Source organism: Vipera berus (assembly GCF_964194415.1).
Source record: "Vipera berus genome assembly, chromosome: W".
Lineage (NCBI taxonomy): Eukaryota > Metazoa > Chordata > Lepidosauria > Squamata > Viperidae > Vipera > Vipera berus.
In genome coordinates, this window is record NC_138210.1 from 57,420,459 (window position 1) to 57,439,112 (window position 18,654).

The following is an 18,654-nucleotide window of genomic DNA, read 5'->3' on the forward strand; positions in this document are numbered from 1 at the left end:
CTGTTTTTTGTTTTCTAACATTCCGGCAAGGTACGTATCTTTACATTCAGAAGATTAATGAGAGAAATGTATGGTTAAATATTTCCTGTAAGTTATTTTGCTATCTCCGATGGGTTAAATCTAATAGGTTAATAAAAATCTAATGCCTTCAATATAGATAGTGACAATTGTTTTTAAAAACCTTGTAAACCACCCTGATTCCTACGGGAGAAGGGCGGTATATAAGTTTAATAAAATAAATAAATAAATAAATATTTCTTCCCATTTGGATATAGCTAGTCCTTGATTTATGACCACAACTGGAACCAGATTTTTCATTTTTAAGCAAAGCAGTTATTAAGTCAATCCCAATTTTACAGCCTTTTTTGACACAACGTTAAGCGAATTACTGTAGTTATTCAATGGATCACAAGGTTATTAAGTAAATCCAGCTTCCCCGATTGAAAATAATGATGATGATAATAATAATAATAATAATAATAATAATAATAATAATAATAATAATAATAATAATAATAATAATGATGATGATGATGATGATGATGATGTTGGAAGGGACCTTGGATATCATTTAGTCCAACCCCCTACTCAGGCAGGAAACCCTATACTATTTCAGACAAATGGCTGTCCAGTCTCTTCTTAAAAACTTCCAGTGTTGGAGCATTCACCACTTCTGGAGGCAGGTGGTTCCACTGGTTAATTGCTCTAACTGTCAGGAAGTTTCTCCTTAGTTCTAGGTTGTTTCTCTCTTTAGTTAGTTTCCATCCGTTGCTTCTTGTCCTGTCTTCAGGCGCTTCGGAGAATAGCTTGACTCCCTCTTCTTTGTGGCAGCACCTGAGATATTGGAACACTGCTATCATGTCACCCCTCGCCCTTCTCTTCATTAAACTAGACATACCCAATTCCATCAACCGTTTCTTGTATGTATTAGCCTCCAGTCCCCTAATCATCTTTGTTGCTCTTCTTTATATTCTTTGTAGAGTCTCAACAACTTTTTTACATCGTGGTGACCAAAACTGGATGCAGTATTCCAAGTGTGGCCTTACCAAGGCATTGTAAAGTGGTATTAATACTTCACATGATCTTGAATCTATCCCTCTTTTAATGCAGCCTAGCACTGTGTTGGCTTTTTTGGCAGCTGCAGCACACTGCTGGCTCATGTTTAAGTGATTGTCCACTAGGACTCTAAGATCCCTCTCACAGTTACTACTATTGAACAAGGTACCACCTATACTATACCTGTACATTTGGTTTTTCTTGCCTAAATGTAGAACCTCACTTTTTTCACCATTGAATTTCATTTTGTTAGATAGCACCCATTGTTCAAATCTGTCCAGATCGTCCTGTATCTTAAGCCTATCTTCTGGAGTATTGACTATTCCTGCCAGCTTGGTGTCGTCTGCAAATTTGATGAGTTCTCCATCTATCCCCTCATCCAAATTGTTGATGAATAGAATAGAGCTGGAAGGGACCTTGGAGGCCTTCTAGTCCAGCCCCCCGCTCAAGCAGGAGAACCTATTCCATCTCAGATATGTGACTATCTAGCACCTCTTCTTAAAAATCTCCAGTGATGGAGCACTCACAATTTCTGGAGGCAACCTGTTCCATTGGTTAATTGTCCTCACAGTCAGGAAGTTTCTCCTTAATTCCAGGTTGCTTCTCTCTTTGGTCAGTTTCCAACTATTGTTTCTTGTCCTGCCCTCTGGTGCTTTGGAGAATAACATGACCCTCTCTTCTTGGTGGCAGCCCCTCAAATACTGGAACACTGCTATCATGTCTCCCCTATTTCTTTTTTTCTTTAGACTAGCCAAACCCAAGTCCTGCAGCCATTCTTTGTACGTTTTAGTCTCCAGGCCTTTGATCATCTTAGTAGCTCTTCTCTGAATTTTTCCCAAACTCTTGACATCTTTTTTGTGATATGGTGACCAAAATTGGTTGCAGTATTCCAGGTGTGGTCTTACTAGGGTTTTTTAAAGCAGTACTAATACCTCGTATGATCTTGATTCTATGCCTCTGTTTATACAACCCAGGATTGTATTAGCTTTTTTGGCGGCTGCTGCATACTGCTGGCTCATTGTTAAGTGATCGTCCACTAGGACTCCAAGGTCCCTCTCTCAGTTACTGTTTTTAAGCCAGGTCTCAACCAATCTGTACTTGTACCTTTGATTTTTCCTGCCTAAATGTAAAACTTTGCTTTTCTCCACATTGAAACTCATTTTGTTGGATAAGGCTTGATTTTGCTTGTCAGAAGCAGGGTGGGAAGATTGCAACTGGTGATCACATGATCTCACTACAATCAATGCAAATTCTGGACTTTTATTTGGATACTTGAGCTGTAGGTTGACATTATGCTAGTTACCCTGACCTTAGGGATACTGCAATGATCATAAAAGCTAGGACAGGCCATAAGTCACTTTTTTTAAAGTGCCTGTTGTAACTTCAAACAGTTGCTGAATGAATGGTTGTCATTCAAGGACTACCTCTATTACTTTTAAAGTTTACATGGCTCGAGAGAATGCTCTAGGATTCCTCCTTGGTTGAGCTTATTTGAGATTAATCCCTTTGGAATGCTTCACAGGGACCCAGCTTGACTCTTCTCCATAGTCCCATTCATTATTTGGGAATAACTCTCTGGTAAACTGAGGTACCCGATAGGCCTTTTGACTGTTGTTTTAAATATTTTTAATATCTTGAGCTCTAATTTTGATGTTTTGTTGCAGACCTCTGAGAGACCTCAGTAAATGATGATATTTTAGGGTAAATAAAATAAATGAAGGAATAACATCATATTAACTTTAGAGCAGACATGTCAAACACAAGGCCCGGGGGCCGGATGCGGCCCGCGAAGTGGTTTCATGTGGCCCATGAAGCCATCCTGGAAACAGTGAGGGAACGGCCCCCACTGCCTTGGCCCTGTCCCAGAGACCCTCCTCCTGCCAGAGACCCTCAGATCTGTCCCACTCCTGCTCAGCCCCCATAGGCACCCTTGATGTCAATGATGTAGAGCTGGCCATGCCCACCCAATAGGCCATACGCACTCTAGCCACGCCCACCCAGTAGGCCACGCCCACCCTGGCCATACCCACCCGGCCCCCTGAGGGCAACCGCAATGCTGATGCGGCCCTCAATGAAATTGAGCCCTGCTTTAGAGGCATTATAACCTCTGAGGGTTCCTTGTGACAACCGTCCCATCTTGTCATAGAGCTAGTTTGGTCTCGTGGTTCAAGCACCAGTCTAGAAATGGGAAGACTGTGAATTTCATGCCTTTAGGCATAAAAGCCAGCTGGGTGACTTTGGGCCAATTACTCTCTCTTAGCCTAACCCACCTTGTAGGCTTGTTGTTGTGGGGGAAATAGGAGGAGGAAGGAGTATTAAACCTCCACTTGCTTTTTACTAAGAGCACATACTGCCCCTTCTAGCTCTGTTCTTGCTGTTCCTCTCCCAAATGAACTGACCCATCCCCGTTTATTATTTCTCTGCCAGGAACTATTGATAGTTTCTTCTGAGTGGGTTTATAGTTATTCCTTAAGAGTTGCAGGTTGGTCAGTAAGAACAGCAAGTAACAAAGGGGCTCTCATGAACCATTGGAAATAATCCAGTCTGCATTATTTATCTTTTTTTTTTGTTATTAGTGCAAATTATATAGACAGTGGGGAAGGTAGGACCACGGAGGAGGAGGCATAAAAGCTTAGCGCCCCTTAGCCAATTTTATGTCCTAAAGTAGAAGTGAATTGCATTTATGTGACTTGCATTTATGTGTAGGATGGGTCCCTTTTTCAGGGCAAACTTTATCAAGTTATAATGTATATGTGTGTTCATACATTTGTGTCTGAGAAAGAGAATTAATGGAGAATAAATGGATGAAGAGGTAGTTTTGATCTACTTTGGACTCTTTCCCTGAATGTTGCATGCAGCCGCCCAATTTATTTTTCCTGAAATATGAAATCTTCAGGTAATTTTCCCCCTCTTTGACACACTAGTGCCTTGTTTCTCAACCTCAGCAACTTTAAGATGTTCCTGGCTGAGGAATTCTGTAGTTGAAGTCCACACTCTTATAGTTACTGAGGTTGAGAAACACCACACTAGTGTGCCAAAATGGCTGCAGTGAAGAAAACCCATTATATAAAATGCTGTCTGTCCACCTTTCTTCTTTCAGTCCACCGAACTCGCAGACAACAAAAGAAGTTGATGAGTCATAACGGGAGGCAAGTACTTATGATGTAACAGAGTGCAAGAAAGTAGTGGGAATTGTGCACCAAATTTGGAGAACAATGTGTAAGAGAAACTTGTGGCCTCTACAAGACAGGCCTGGCAAAGGGGCAACAGGAGGGTATAGATAAGATAAATGAAGGAATAACTCCATATTAACTTTATAGGCAAAGAGTGAGCATCTGGTGGTGAAATTCCAGATGTTTTGTAGACTTGAAATCCTAAAGCATAAATACTTAAGCTGTGCAGTACCTGAAAATTTGGCATACAGAAAAAAAAATCAAAAGTGTTTAGCAGATTAGAATTTTTAGCAAGGCAGAAGAAGGAAATGATTAAATACATGCCCAGATAAGATGTCAATTAGATTAGATTCAGTCCTTGGCATGTTTATCTCCTCCTTCTTGGAAAGTCATGCTACAAGCACAGTACTCAGGGTCAAGTCTGATCTTCAACCCAGAATAAGAGATGGCTCTTTGCCCCAAATCAATCTTTCCCAAATCTGGTGGCCTCCAATTTTCTGAGGGAACAGTTGCTAGAAATAATTCTTCTTTGACTGCATGTCTATCCCATTTACTAAAATTAGTCTATGTCTATTGGAGATTCCTTAATTTTATAAATCCCATTAATACAGTAAGGCACTTTTAGGTTCTGAATTAAATGGTTTTAATGAGTCTGGGAAGAGGAGAGAGATTTCTAGGTTGAAATTATGTATTTCTCAACTCCCTGCTGCATATAGGGACTCAATAAGGATCCCAGATATTTTTCCTGACCCTAACCCTCCCCTAATGGCCCAGGTGATAATTGTTATCAGATATAGTATTCTAGTGGACTATTTGAAGCTGATGAGGGATAACCACAACTGTCCTCCCAAAAAGGCTCACACTGCGGAGCATTTGATGTCCAAAAGAGAACATTTCCTTCACCTCTGTGCCGCGACAAAGCTACTTGTGTTCAACTCAGATCTTGATGTCATTCACATTTTATGTGTCTCTCATTTCCAGAAGATATTTTTATGCCAAACGGAAAAAAAGATCTATTGCCAATAGGATTACGGTATGCCCAGGAAATGATGATGGTGAGTTTATTAGGACCATTCATAAAATTCTTCCTCATGAATATGCTAATGCGCATTTTCCCACTACTTAAATTGGCAGAAAGATATGCTAGTGAAAGTTGCTTTAGGAATGTGGCAAAACACAGATGTTGTCCTTACAGATTTAATGCAAGACAAATTAAGGAAAGTAATTGGCAGATCTTCTGGCTCCAACCAAGCATTATCTACACTAGGAAAATCATCTCCCTAACATGGGCTTGGGCTGGAGTTGAAGAGAAGAGGAGATTTCACATGTAGCAAGTGTGCTCTGGTTTCACGCAAGTATGTTGTATGGTACAGAAAACACTTTGGGGCATAAGTTTAGCATTATTCTGAATTAGTGTTGTTGCAGAAGGTTGTTTATTGTGAAAGAAGTTTCCCTATTCTGGAACAATGCTAAACTCATAAGAAACTTGAAACACCCAATTATGGGAAAGGTTGCAAGGCGAAGTAGGAAAGAGCTTTCTATTGCATCAAACAATGTCTCTCTTAAACATGCCTGCTCTATTTATCAGTGATTTTTTAAAAAAAAAGACATTTTGAGAAGAACTCTTTGGATACCACCAAAGGTAGGTGTCATGGTTCCGATAAATGAGACAGTTCAAACAAAATGCAGGCATTGTTTATCTAAAAAGTCTTAATAATGAAATGAAACATCAGCACTCATGGAAGGATGCCAGAATCTGAGATCTCCTCCCCTCAAACCCACTGTAACACATACAATCCCCGCCCTTATCTACACTTCATAAATCACATTATCCAATTAGTTTTACATATTTATTTATTTATTAGATTTATATACCGCCCTTCTCCCGAGGGACTCAGGGCGGTGTACAGGGCAATTAAAATATAACATACAAAAGTTAAAAATAGATTAAATTAAATTTAGCCCCAAACAAAATAAATTAAATTATGAAATTTAAAACTCCAATCCCTCAGTCCAGGCCAGAAAGCTCGAATAACCAGGTTTTCAGGTCACGGCGAAAAGAGCGAAGGTCGGGAGCCATCCGGAGCTCCACAGGCAGCTGATTCCAGAGGGCAGGCGCGCCCACAGAGAATGGTCTCCCCCTGGGGGGCCACCAGCCGGCACTCCCTGAGGAGACCCTCTCTGTGGGAGCGCACAGGGCGATGGGAAGTTGACGCCGGCAGCAGGTGCTCCTGAAGATAATCTGGACCCATGCCATTTAGGGCTTTATAGGTCATCACCAGCACCTTGAATCTCACCCGGAGGACAACTGGGAGCCAATGCAGCTCGCGGAGAAGAGGCGTTACATGGGAGTATTGGGAGACCACCATCACATGAGGTTTCACTTCCCATTCTGTACGCCGGCTTTTCTAATCTTCTTAAAACATCCGCTGTTTCCCCCCAAAGCAAAGCAATTTAAAGTAACAGGCTGTCTCTTATATTGTCAGGGCAAAAATATGTCAATGTTTGCAGCACTGACAGTAGGTTCAGAAGGAAATTGTGCCGAATGGAGCAGGATGAAAGGCCAGACCCACCCATCATCTTTGTATTCTTGTATGTGTGTGTTTGTGAACACAGGCGTGTATGCACACAAGATGTTTTTCCAATACATTGATGTAGTTTATTTTTTTGATGTCATATTGAAAATTTGAAACTGAGGCAACCTTGCGGTCAAGCTGCCCAAGGTCTTTGCTGTTGAAACTGGGGGTAGTCTTAACCGCAGACTCCTGACTGCACAGCTGCTTTCATGGCTTCCTTTTCCTTGAAGGAAGGAAAGCAGGGAGAAGTAGCTTTTAAGCAGGCCCTCTGTGGCAGGAAGTGAGTCCTGGGTGCTGGGAGAATTGTTCTGTTCTCCCTAGTTCCCCTGTTACCTAAGAGAATGGCCCCTTGGCTGCCACTTCTCAAATCCCATGAAGCTGTCAGTCCAGGCAGTCAGAGAACTGACAGCAGCAACTTGTGGGTTTTCAACTGCCAAGTACTGACCCAAAGGAGGTGCCCCCTCCAGCTTGCCTCTTTCCTCCCTCTTTGCTCCATGTGCAGACAGAACCCTTTTCTTCATGCTGAGTTAGAATAGAGACTGGAAGTGCAGCCAGCAATTCTTTAATTTAGTATATATTTCTGCCATCACATGTCATGTAGACGTATAGAGTAGCATAGAATGGAGTGGAGTGGAGTGGAGTGGAGTGGAATAGAATAGAATAGAATAGAATAGAATAGAATAGAATAGAATAGAATAGAATAGAATAGAATAGAATAGAATAGAATAGAATAGAATAGAATAGAATAGAATAGAATAGAATGGAATGGAGTGGAGTGGAGTGGAGTGGAGTGGAGTGGAGTGGAGTGGAGTGGAATGGAATGGAATGGAATGGAATAGAATAGAATAGAATAGAATAAAATAGAATAGAATAGAATAGAATAGAATAGAATAGAATAGAATAGAATAGAATAGAATAGCTTTATTTGGCCAAGTGTGGAATTTGTCTCCAGTACAGAAGCTCTCAGTGTACATGGAAAGTAACAGAATAATAATCATAATCATAATATGACAGCATTTGACTGCTGCTGCTGGGTTTGGAAGCGACATCATGAATGAGGCAGCCTTGCAGCAGCAGTGTTTACTCTTCAGGAGATGATGACATAGAATAATAGGGCTGCCCAAACTCTTCTTTAAAATCTCCAATGAGGGAGCATCCACAACTTCTGGAGGCAAGCCATTCCATTGATTAATTGTTCCCACTCTCAGGAAAATTCTCCTTAGTTCTAGGTTGCTTCTCTCTTTAATGATGTTCCACTCATTACTTCTTGTCTTTCCCCCAAGTGCTTTGGGTAATAGATTGACATCCTTTTCTTTGTGAGGGGAATGTAATAAGGGTAATGCCTTTGTATAATTTCTGGAATATTCTTATAGACAAAACCAGAAATTTTTAATATAGAATTAATATAGTGTGAAGCAAATGCAAGGGTCTTGTAGCATCTTGAAAGATTACAATTTCCTTCATGGCACACGAAGGTGCATGCTCAATGGATTATGCATCTTGTAACTTTATTTGGCTTTAAGATATCTCCTTCGGAAGAGATAATTTGATGCCATGTGCTTCTTGTCTCTTAAGTCACAGAGCAAGTTGATGCTTATGAAAACATGCGGCCAGAAGTGGGTGCACAACGTGGTCAAAGGTTACTGCAGAAAGGAAAAATCTTGCCCGATACTCTCAAGTTGGAAGGTAAGTACAGATAGGCAGGGCATAGGGTTAGGCACTGTGTGTGCAATTTGTAATAGAGGAAGTGCCAATAATAAAAATGGTGTAAAGAGCAAAGACTGATTATGACTGAAGTAATGGGACGAGTAACAGGCGCTCACTCTGTTACGCGGCACTCGGGATTCGACCCGCCAAACTGCCGACCTCCTGATCAACAAGCTCAGCATCCTAACCCACTGAGCCACCGCATCCCTTTAATGGTACAGTAATAGCATATTGTACAATATGATCAGGTGAGGTAGCATTCTAAACATCACACTTACTCTGTCTTTTTTTTATGATCCTGTAACCCCTTGATTTGGGATGGGGTCAGGGTGACTGGGTGGAGCTGAGCATTTACTGGCCAGATGCCCTTCCTTACACCTACGTGGAGTTTGCAGCAGATATTTTCTCTTTGCACCCTGAGAGACATCAGTCTTTATCTACACCCTATGAATTGCTTTTAAAAATCTGACTTTGATGAGGGTGAAGTTTCATTCTCCGAGCTGGTGGGTTGGTTTCTGAATGTTTCATTACTAAGTAACATCTTCAGGGAAGTTTAGGCAGGGTGGGATTCAAATACCTGAACAACCAGTTCTCTGCGGGGACACCACTTCTAGAAGCCCAGTGGGCCATTTTGGGGCTGGGAGGCCTCCGCGGCTCAGAACGGACTTCCAGAAGTGGCATCCATGTACTTCTGGCAGTCTGTTCTGGGCCTTGTGAAAAAGAGCTAGGGCTTCAGCCATTTTGCTGAAGTCAACCAAAAATTAGCTACCAGTTCCACCGAACCGGTGTGAACCAGCTGAATCCCACCACTGATTTTAGGGGATATCAGTGTTCTTCTGTTTATATGGGGCTCAGGTGTGGGTATGTGAAGTGATGGATCTTGTGATGGGTCAGGTGTGAGTCATCGGTGAGTCTTGTGATGGGCCTTGGGGAAGTTACATCAGGTCAGGGTCATTTGGGAGGTGTACTGCTGATGGGAGAGGAGAGGCTTGCATGGTTGGTTGAGGGTCAGTGCTGCCTCTGGTTGGCTGTGTGATTGATTCTGAGGGGTTTGTAGACTGGTTGTAGGTCAATATGTCTGTTGATGGAATTGTTTGTGAAGTGCCAGGCTTCAATGAACCCACAAGCATGGTAGCTGGTAGCATGGCCAATGATTATTTATTTATTTAGCATATGGCTGGTCACATTTTTGTGTTGCTCCAATCGAACTGATGCTGTTTGGTGTCGGTGTGGGTAAAGATTAAAGATTTGGGATCATGGTGTTTGACTGCCAGCTGGTGTTCGTGGATCCTGGTTTTTAATTGACGTGATGTTTGTCCCACGTAGAATTGATTGCATGCTACACCCGAGCTACAGATACTCGTCACTATTGCAAATTGGCTTTGAGTTGCTAGTGGTTTAATTTTGGTTTAATTTCTGAGGGTGTGAAGGCAACGATGCAAAGCACAGGAGAGGAATCCCCAGCTCAAGAGTTCTGAAAAAGTAAATTCTTTCAGAGGTGAGGTTAACAATGAGATAGTTCAGACAAGTAGGCACTCTTACTGCATGAACAAGGGTCTGTAGTGAACACGTCTGTAATTTATGATGTTTAGACATGTTCTAAAATGTTCCTAAGCATTTATTTATAACTTTTCCTGTTATTGTAAAGCAACATTGCAGTCATAGTCACCTGTGACTAGTAAGGCTTCCTTAAATGAAGGCAGGATGCAAAAAGAAAAAAAATCAGCACAGGAAATGGGTAAAGCTGTTTAAAAACTGAAGAAATGAGGCCCTCCATCTTTCAACGTGGGGCACCTGCCTTTGCCATTCATAACAACAAACAACAAGACTTGGTCCACTCTGATAACCCCAGAAATGTTGGTGTGACACTGTATTCCTCAGAAACATAGGGTTCTTCAAGAACTTGATGGAGTTCTATGAGAGACTAATGGCAAAAAAGAAAAAAAAATACCAGACCACATTATGCTCATGACGACCCATAAAAAAAATTAAGCTGGCCATTTTGTAGATCCTTCTTCTCCTCTTTCTCCTTCTCCTCCTCCTCCTCCTCCTCCTCCTCCTCCTCCTCCTTCTCTGTCTCTGTCTCCTTCTCCTCTTCCAAGTTCTGCATCTTCACACGGTTAAAAAAACAAAACCTTACAATCACTAACAGCAATAGGAAATCTGGTAGTTGCACAGAATAACTTCATGCATTGTGCCACCCAGTGCTTTTTTTGTAAAAGAAAAAGGTGCCGGAACTCACACATGTCATACAACCTGCCTTGCCTACCCTACAAGGTTCCATCCAAAAAAGGTGCCGGAACTCCGTTCTGAGCGTTCCATGAGGAAAAAAAGCCCTGGCACTGCCACCAGTAGTGTTAATAGCATGCTTTGTGCAACAAGCTGGTTCAGCTAGGCAACTTCTTGATACGAGCAACACAGATGAGGGTAGAGGAAGGAAATAAGTTTGACTCTTCCTCTTTTTGCATGATTAAACAAGGAGTTATTTCATTGTGAGTGATTTACAGTAACTTCTACAGTTGACTAATCAATGTGGCAACCTAACAAGGAAAAGAGACTATATTTGTTTCATTTTAAAATACAACTTTTCACAAGCTTCCATGCCCTCTTGCTACCAGATAAGCTATTTTTTTTTAATCATACAGAACAGTGTTTCTCAACCTTGGCAACTTTAAGATGGATGGATTTCAACTCCCAGAATTGAATGCCAGCTGGGGAACTCTGGGAGTTGAAATCCACACATTTTAAAGTTGCCGAGGTTAAGAAACGCTTGTAGGGAATGGCTCTTTACTGTGAAAGAGCGTTTAACATTTAAAGTAAGTTTTTCTTACTTTAGTTCAAAATGGTGTAAACCAAGAAGCAAAAAAGCTTGTAAAAATCAGATGCGATCACGTGATGACTTGCTTAACAACGGCACACTTAACAATAAACTTTCCAGTCCAGGGGTCTTCAAACCTGGCCCTTTTATGACTTGTGGATTTCAACTCCCAGAATTCTTCAGCCAACATGTCTGGCTGAGGAATTCTGGGAGTTGAAGTCCACAAGTCATAAAAGGGCCAAGTTTGAAGACCCCTGTTCCAGTCCCTATTATGGTCATAAGTCAAGGACTACCTGTAGTATAATGTAGGAGGTCAGTGCCTTAAAAAGAGCATTCTCAACCAATCTGAACCACTATATTATTTAGTGACTCAATTAGTGTGACTCCTTCCCATGAAGGGAACCAAATACCCTCACAACTACACAAATAATAAAAGTATTTGTGATTGACAGATGTTTCGGACAGCTCTCCCACTTGTGGCTTTGCTCCCTGCTACGTGCAAGTGTGATGGGCGTCCCCCTGCAAGTTGCTTGAGACTATCGAGGGGGACGTGACTTGACTTCTGAGAAGCCATGCCTTATGTCAGTCAGAGAAAGCTAGTCCAAGATTTGTGCATAACTGTTCCTTCCTTTTCTTCCCAGCAGATGAAGAAGAATATGAATGCCCTGACAGTGAAACCGAGTTGAAGTCAGATGGTAAAATGGGTCAAGTTGGGGGTGGGGGTGGGGGCAGCATGAGATGGGGATGGAAATTATAGGTCAATAGTTGGCTCTCAAGCCCTAGACACAGGGTGACCACGACATGTACAGTCAACTGAGAGCTTAATCTCTTACCTGAAAAAAATTACTCTCTTGAGATATATAGGGTTAGATGTGGGGAAAGTTGGAATCATATGCTACGGTCATCATAATATGATTTTTCTTTGGGGCAATGCCAAATGAATCAATGAATAAACCATGATTTGGTTTATATTAGGAAATGCCATGCAATCTTACCCTGTTCTGAACTTACCGGTATTAGTTATGGTTGGCATCAATTTACCTAGTAGAGCACTCCAGTGGCACAGTGTTCTGAGAAACTGAACTCAACAGCTCAGTGTTAAAATATAATCTATGCAGGCATAAGAAAGGTAAAACAAAAAACAAAACCCACCCCAAAATAAAAGGAAACCACAGCTCCTGACCAAGCTTTAAATTGGGCAACTAGAAGCATCATAGTAGAATGTGGAAGAGGAAAGTAATACCAGTAATGAAAGTGAAGAAAAAGTGGGCGGGGCAAAATGGCAGCCCCTTCTGGTTGGCTACCATGGGAGCCAAGGACAAATTGCTCCGTTTTGCTACCTTAACAAAGTCTGCACGGTGGTGTGAAAAACTGCTGAAAGCTACAGAAAAGTTCTGAAAGCTGCAGAAAGCTTCCACAGCCCTTGCAAACTGCATTAAGGCAGCAAAATGGACCCATCTGCTCCATGGCTGCCATTTTGTCCCCCTGCCCCAACAAGAGGTCCAGGGATTGTCAAAAGGTCAGTGTGGGATGGGTATGGGCGTCTGGTGGAAGAAGCCCAAGCACTGCGGGGTCCAGGCAAGGCAGGATGAGGGGAGTGATAGCCAAATCTGGCCCTAGGTTCTGCCTCAGTTTAACTTCCCTATAAACAACTGAGTCGGAAGATCATTTAAAGCAATTTATTAGGGTACCCTAATAAAGTGAGATCTCCCTATGAAAAGGGAGAACCTCACGATCCATCTTACATTCCTTTTGATAGTTAATACAACAAAGAAAAATGAAAGAGGAAAGTTGGTCGGTCAAGAGTTACCCCTTCTTGCAGAGTAAATCAACTACAAAGCTTGCTTGATAACCAGATGCCACTAAGTTGACACTAAGAACCTTTTTCTTATCAGGAGATAATCTCCAGGACATTCTTCTGTAAATTATCTTTTCAGTTTAGGAATGTTAAAAGTTGTCTAATCAATCCTTACAATCCTAGGATAAAAGTTTTCCTACGTTCTAGTCTGTACGGAACTTGAATATCATTTTAAAAGAGAAAATAAGTCAAATTAAAATACAAAGTATCTATGTTAGTTAACAAATTACAAAATTCACATCCCGTGAAAGGCAGCAGGTTTGCAGTGTCCCTCTGGTCAGTCCTAAGGGTGAATGACCACAGGGTGCTGCAATGGCCATAGCTCTGAAATGGGGTCATAATGTAGTTTGGGGAGGGGGATGTGTCATCAGTTCAAACTGCAGTTAGGTGACCAGTCATATCTCAAGGACTTCTTGTAACCTTTTTCATCTTGTTTGATTCTGCTTCAGATGAAGAACACTATGAAAATGCTCAAGAAGAAGTGAAACCGGGGGATGTAACTCTGAATGGTAAACTAATTTCTCTTACAAGTTTTGCTTTCCTAATGTAAACACGTAAGATTGTTTCATTGATTTGGTGAAGTGAGCTAATGAACTTCTCAGGGGCAACTGCAAAAAGTTTTTTTAAAAAGTCAAGATGCTGGTCATGACCGTGGGGTCCAGATGCCCTTCTTGCTTTGCTTGACTATCTTGTACAGATCCCCCCTGCACCCTCTTTCTTCGGCAGCTCTTTGAATGAGTAAGGTTGCCTGGGCAGGAGCAAAACCCTATTCCATTTGTGGGCAGAGAACTACAATTTTTAAGGGTAGCTTAAAAACAAATACTGAAGGAGAATATTAAACATTCAGTTGTGGTGTGTATGAGAGGGGGAATTCTGAATCTTGTACAGATAGTCCTCGATGTATATCCATTCATTTAGTGACCATTCAAAATGGCACTGGAAAAAAAAGACTTACAACTGATCCTCACTCGTATGACTATTGCAGCATCCCCACAGTCATAAGATTCAAATTTGAGGGCTTGGGAACCAACATATATTTATGATGGTTGCAGTGACTCTAGGCCACTGGTCGGCAACCCGCGGCTCTGGAGCCGCATGCAGGTCTTTCAACCTTCTCCTGCGGCTCCCAGTCGTCCTCCGCCATTTGCAGAGAGAGAGAGAGAGAGGCAGTTGCGCTTCTCTTCTCTTCTCTTCTCTTCTCTTCTCTTCTCTTCTCTTCTCTTCTCTTCTCTTCTCTTCTCTTCTCTTCTCTCTCTCTCTTTCTGATCTTCTGCTTACTATTTGATAAGATAGAAAAATGTGGGTTAGACAGCATCACCACCAGATGGATTCATAGCTGGCTGACAGGCCATACTCAGCGTGTGGTCCTCAATGGAACTGCATCTACATGGAAGGAAGTGTGTAGTGGGGTGCCCCAGGGCTCTGTTCTGGGCCCAGTGCTCTTCAACATCTTCATCAACGATTTGGATGAGGGGATAGATGGGGAACTCATCAAATTTGCAGATGACACCAAGCTGGCAGGAATAGCCAATACTCCAGAAGATAGGCTTAAGATACAGCAGGATCTGGACAGACTCGAACACTGGGTGCTATCTAACAAAATGAAATTCAATGGTGAAAAAGTAAGGTTCTACATTTAGGCAGGAAAAGTCAAATGCACAGGTATAGTATAGGTGGTACCTTGCTCGATAGTAGTAACTGTGAGAGAGATCTCGGAGTCCTAGTGGACAATCACTTAAATATGAGCCAGCAGTGTGCTGCAGCTGCCAAAAAAGCCAACACAGTGCTAGGCTGCATTAACAGAGGGATAGAATCAAGATCACGTGAAATACTAATACCACTTTACAATGCCTTAGTAAGGCCACACCTGGAATACTGCATCCTGTTTTGGTCACCACGATGTAAAAAAGATGTTGAGACTCTAGAAGGAGTACAGAGAAGAGCAACAAAGATGATTGGGGGACTGGAGGCTAAAACATATAGGGAACGGTTGCTGGAATTGGGTATGTGTAGTTTAACGAAGAGAAGGGTGAGGGGTGACATGATAGCAGTGTTCCAGTATCTCAGGGACTACCACAAAGAAGAGGGAGTCAAGCTATTCTCCAAAGCACCTGAAAGCAGAACAAGAAGCAACGGATGGAAACTAATCAAGGAGAGAAGCAACCTAGAACTAAGGAGAAATTTCCTGACAGTTAGAACAATTAATCAGTGGAACAACCTGCCTCCAGAAGTGGCGAATGCTCCAACATTGGAAGTTTTTAAGAAGAGACTGGCCAGCCCTTTGCCTGAAATGGTATAGGGTTTCCTGCCTGAGCAGGGGGTTGGACTAGATGACCTCCAAGGTCCCTTCCAACTTCTTCTTCTTCTTCTTCTTCTTCTTCTTCTTCTTCTTCTTCTTCTTCTTCTTCTTATTATTATTATTATTATTATTATTATTATTATTATTATTATTATTATTATTAATCCCCTGGCCAGCTGGCCTCATGCTGTTCTCTGACAAGCTGACAAGCATATTGGGCGGGGCTCCTGCCTTTGCTGCATCTCCGCAGGAAGCAGCAGAAAGCAGCATATCTCTCTCTCTCTCTCTCTCTCTCTCTCTCTCACTCTCACTCTCACTCTCTTGGCTTCAAAGTCAATTGGAGGAAACGAAATCAATGGGGCAAGCCAGAGTCACGCAACAATTGCACGATTCACTTAGCAATTGCAGTGATTCACTTAACAATTTGGGGCCAAAAATGTAAAATTGGATACTATCCACTTAATATTCATCTTGATTATCAATCAAAATTCTGGCCCCAATTATAGTCATAAGTCAAGGACCTGTATACCAAACTCTCTCAGATTTTTATCCACAACATGAGTGTGGAAAGGTGCAGGTAGAGACAAAATACACAAACGCCAGCCTTTTAATCTCTAATTCCTTCTACTGTATATGCTTTCAGCCCATTTATCTGAAATATGATGCTCCTGGTCTGAATAGAACAAGCTGGACAGGAGAGAGCAAGGAATTTACCCTGTACTTGAAGCAAAGCTGAGGTGGATTCAGACCCACAGGATTGGAAAACCTTGATCTGGAAGAATGGATTAATAATGGATTCCTATTAAGGGAGTGACACCTTGGGAAGAAAAGTTTATTAACTTCACAGATTAATTGGCTTGGCTTCTGCTCCAATAGAAATGCCACCTCATTTTGCCTCCAGGAATCCCACTCTTTTTCCAGCTATTCCCCTACCTGTCATCCCGAATGAGTATAGGAGCAGATTTGCTAAAATGGGTTGGGTCTTTTTTCTTTCCCTTACTGGTAAAAGAAAGAGCAAGAATGGAGAAGACACCAATTCCCTCTTGGTTTTAAAATGCTCCCCACCCCCACTTCCCTAGTTGGCTGGAAAAGTACTAGCCAATGCAAGAAAGGGAAGGTTGAAAAAGCTTCTGGGTGCTAGATACCAGTGTAAAAATGGAAAACAGTGAAGCCGGCAGCCATGTGGAAGTGGCCAAAGAAGCTATGGTGTAATAAACAGTGTTTCAAAATTAAAATTCTCCTTTAAGTTGGAATAGTTGAACTGAGGTACAAGCAGTGTTTCTTTATTAAAGCTGAGGACCTATACTCTGAACTCTCTACTCTGAACTGGACTAATGACCAGCCAACATCTTGACTTAAGAAGCACATTTGCACTCATCCAAACCTAGATACACTGTGTGTTCTGCATGCCTTGTGGCCAGATCTCAGTATCAATACTCTTAGCGCTTTCCATATGAATGTACCCCAAGCTTAGCGACTTCCATTTCTATGGACTTCAACTCACGGAATTCCCAAAATGGGCCATTCACACAATGGATCAGTGAACGAATCAACCTAGAGCTCTCACTTGAGGCACAAACACCTAGATTCAAATTAGGAACAATAAGCAAGGAGCTAGCTCTCTAAAGATGTATAATGTTGGGAAAGGTGGAAGGAAAGAAAAATGGATGGCCAACGATAGTGTGGAAGATCTGAAAGAACAGGCTGGTGAAAGATTTGTCCTAGAGAAAATCTATCTACGTGGTCAATAAGATCTGACACCAACTTGATGGCATATAATAATCAAACAATTTTAGAGATAGTGTTTTACAGTCCTTCTTTTCTACTCTGTTGCCAAGGCCATCCACCTATCTTTGAATATGAGAAAAGCACTAGGCTGAAATTTCCTTTCCTTATCAACCCTATCCTGTCCCTAGGGCCTCTCTTTCAAATCACTAAGAGAGTAATTGATTGATTGATTCCCCTCCAAGGAAATGTGTAACAAAATGTAATAGAACTGACATGCCTTGAGGATACCTTTACTGTAGACGGTGTTAGAATAAGGGGGGAAATAATATTTTAACATCAATCAGGAAAAGACTGTGGATAAGATGAAGGCCTCATCACAAGGACACAACAGAAAACACATGTTGCCAGAGCAAGTTTGTGCCGTGGTGAGGTACAAGTGGAGAAGTCCTTTAAACCATTGCTACAAGAGTGGTCCACAGCTCCTCAAGATCTTAGAAAGAGGACGCACCCTTCTTCCCCAGATATGTTTCATAAACAGTATGCAAAGCAATAACAGCCATCCTTTACTTCCTCTATTTTTTAAATGACAACTGTTCTTTTTTCTATCATAGATGTGCTCATTTATGAAAATAAGAAGGACAAGGTGAAGTTTGATCTTCGCAATGGGAACTTAGGTATTGAGAAGTATATGAGGGTTTTGACAGAAAGGGGAATGCAGGTGTCATGATAAGATCCTGGTAGAATACTCTTAATTGTTGCTTTCTTATGTCCCACAGATGGCTCATGGTATTCCAACAAAACTGAACAGATCCTTGAGAATTTGACCCAAGACCAAGACCCCGTTGTTGAAGGTAGTGTCTGGATTTGATATGGAAGTTGAAAGCACAAGCATAACCCTGATATAGATCAGGTTTTCTGAAACTTGTCAATTTTAAGATGTGGAGAATTCAGTTCCCCAAATTCTCTGTTCTGTACCAGCCTGCTACCGGCCCTGCAGAAAAGGCAGGGACAACCCCTTTACAACCGGCAAGAGGCTGGAATTACACCTGCCAAATTTATAGCTACAAAAACAAACAAGACACGAACCAAGAAAACAGGAGCTTTAAGAAACATGAACCATCCGAGCGGTTGCCTTCAGCAAACCAGCCCTCCCAGACATTCCCCTTATATAGAGTTCAGGGCGTGGCTTCTCTCTGCCTCCTTCCGAGAAGCCCCATTGCCTTCCTCTGTTTACTCCTAATTGACTGCCTCCTGCATCGGGCGTCCTTGAACAGGGCCAGCTGTGGGTCATCTTCATCCACACTGTCAGGCTCACACAGCTGGGTCTCCGTGGTGACCAAGTGGGAGGGGCCTGGCTGAGGGCTATCATCAGCAAGATCTTCAACCCCCTCAGCAAGGTCTTCAACACCCCCCTCCTCCTCTGAGTCGTCCGACCCAAC

At 42.0% G+C, this 18,654-nt stretch overlaps 1 protein-coding gene across 1 annotated transcript in view; it reads left to right on the plus strand.

Moving 5' to 3' along the window:
• The first annotated feature begins 5,401 nt into the window (after positions 1-5,401).
• Positions 5,402-18,654, plus strand: part of LOC308676309 (uncharacterized protein) — a 45,137-nt gene continuing 31,884 nt past the window's right edge. Inside the window, exons 1-6 of the mRNA XM_081342121.1 lie at positions 5,402-5,584; positions 8,381-8,491; positions 11,972-12,025; positions 13,638-13,697; positions 17,827-17,889; positions 17,992-18,066. Of these exons, the coding sequence (XP_081198247.1) occupies positions 8,410-8,491; positions 11,972-12,025; positions 13,638-13,697; positions 17,827-17,889; positions 17,992-18,066 (334 nt within the window). The 5' untranslated portion in view covers positions 5,402-5,584; positions 8,381-8,409. The remainder of the gene's footprint in view (positions 5,585-8,380; positions 8,492-11,971; positions 12,026-13,637; positions 13,698-17,826; positions 17,890-17,991; positions 18,067-18,654) is intronic.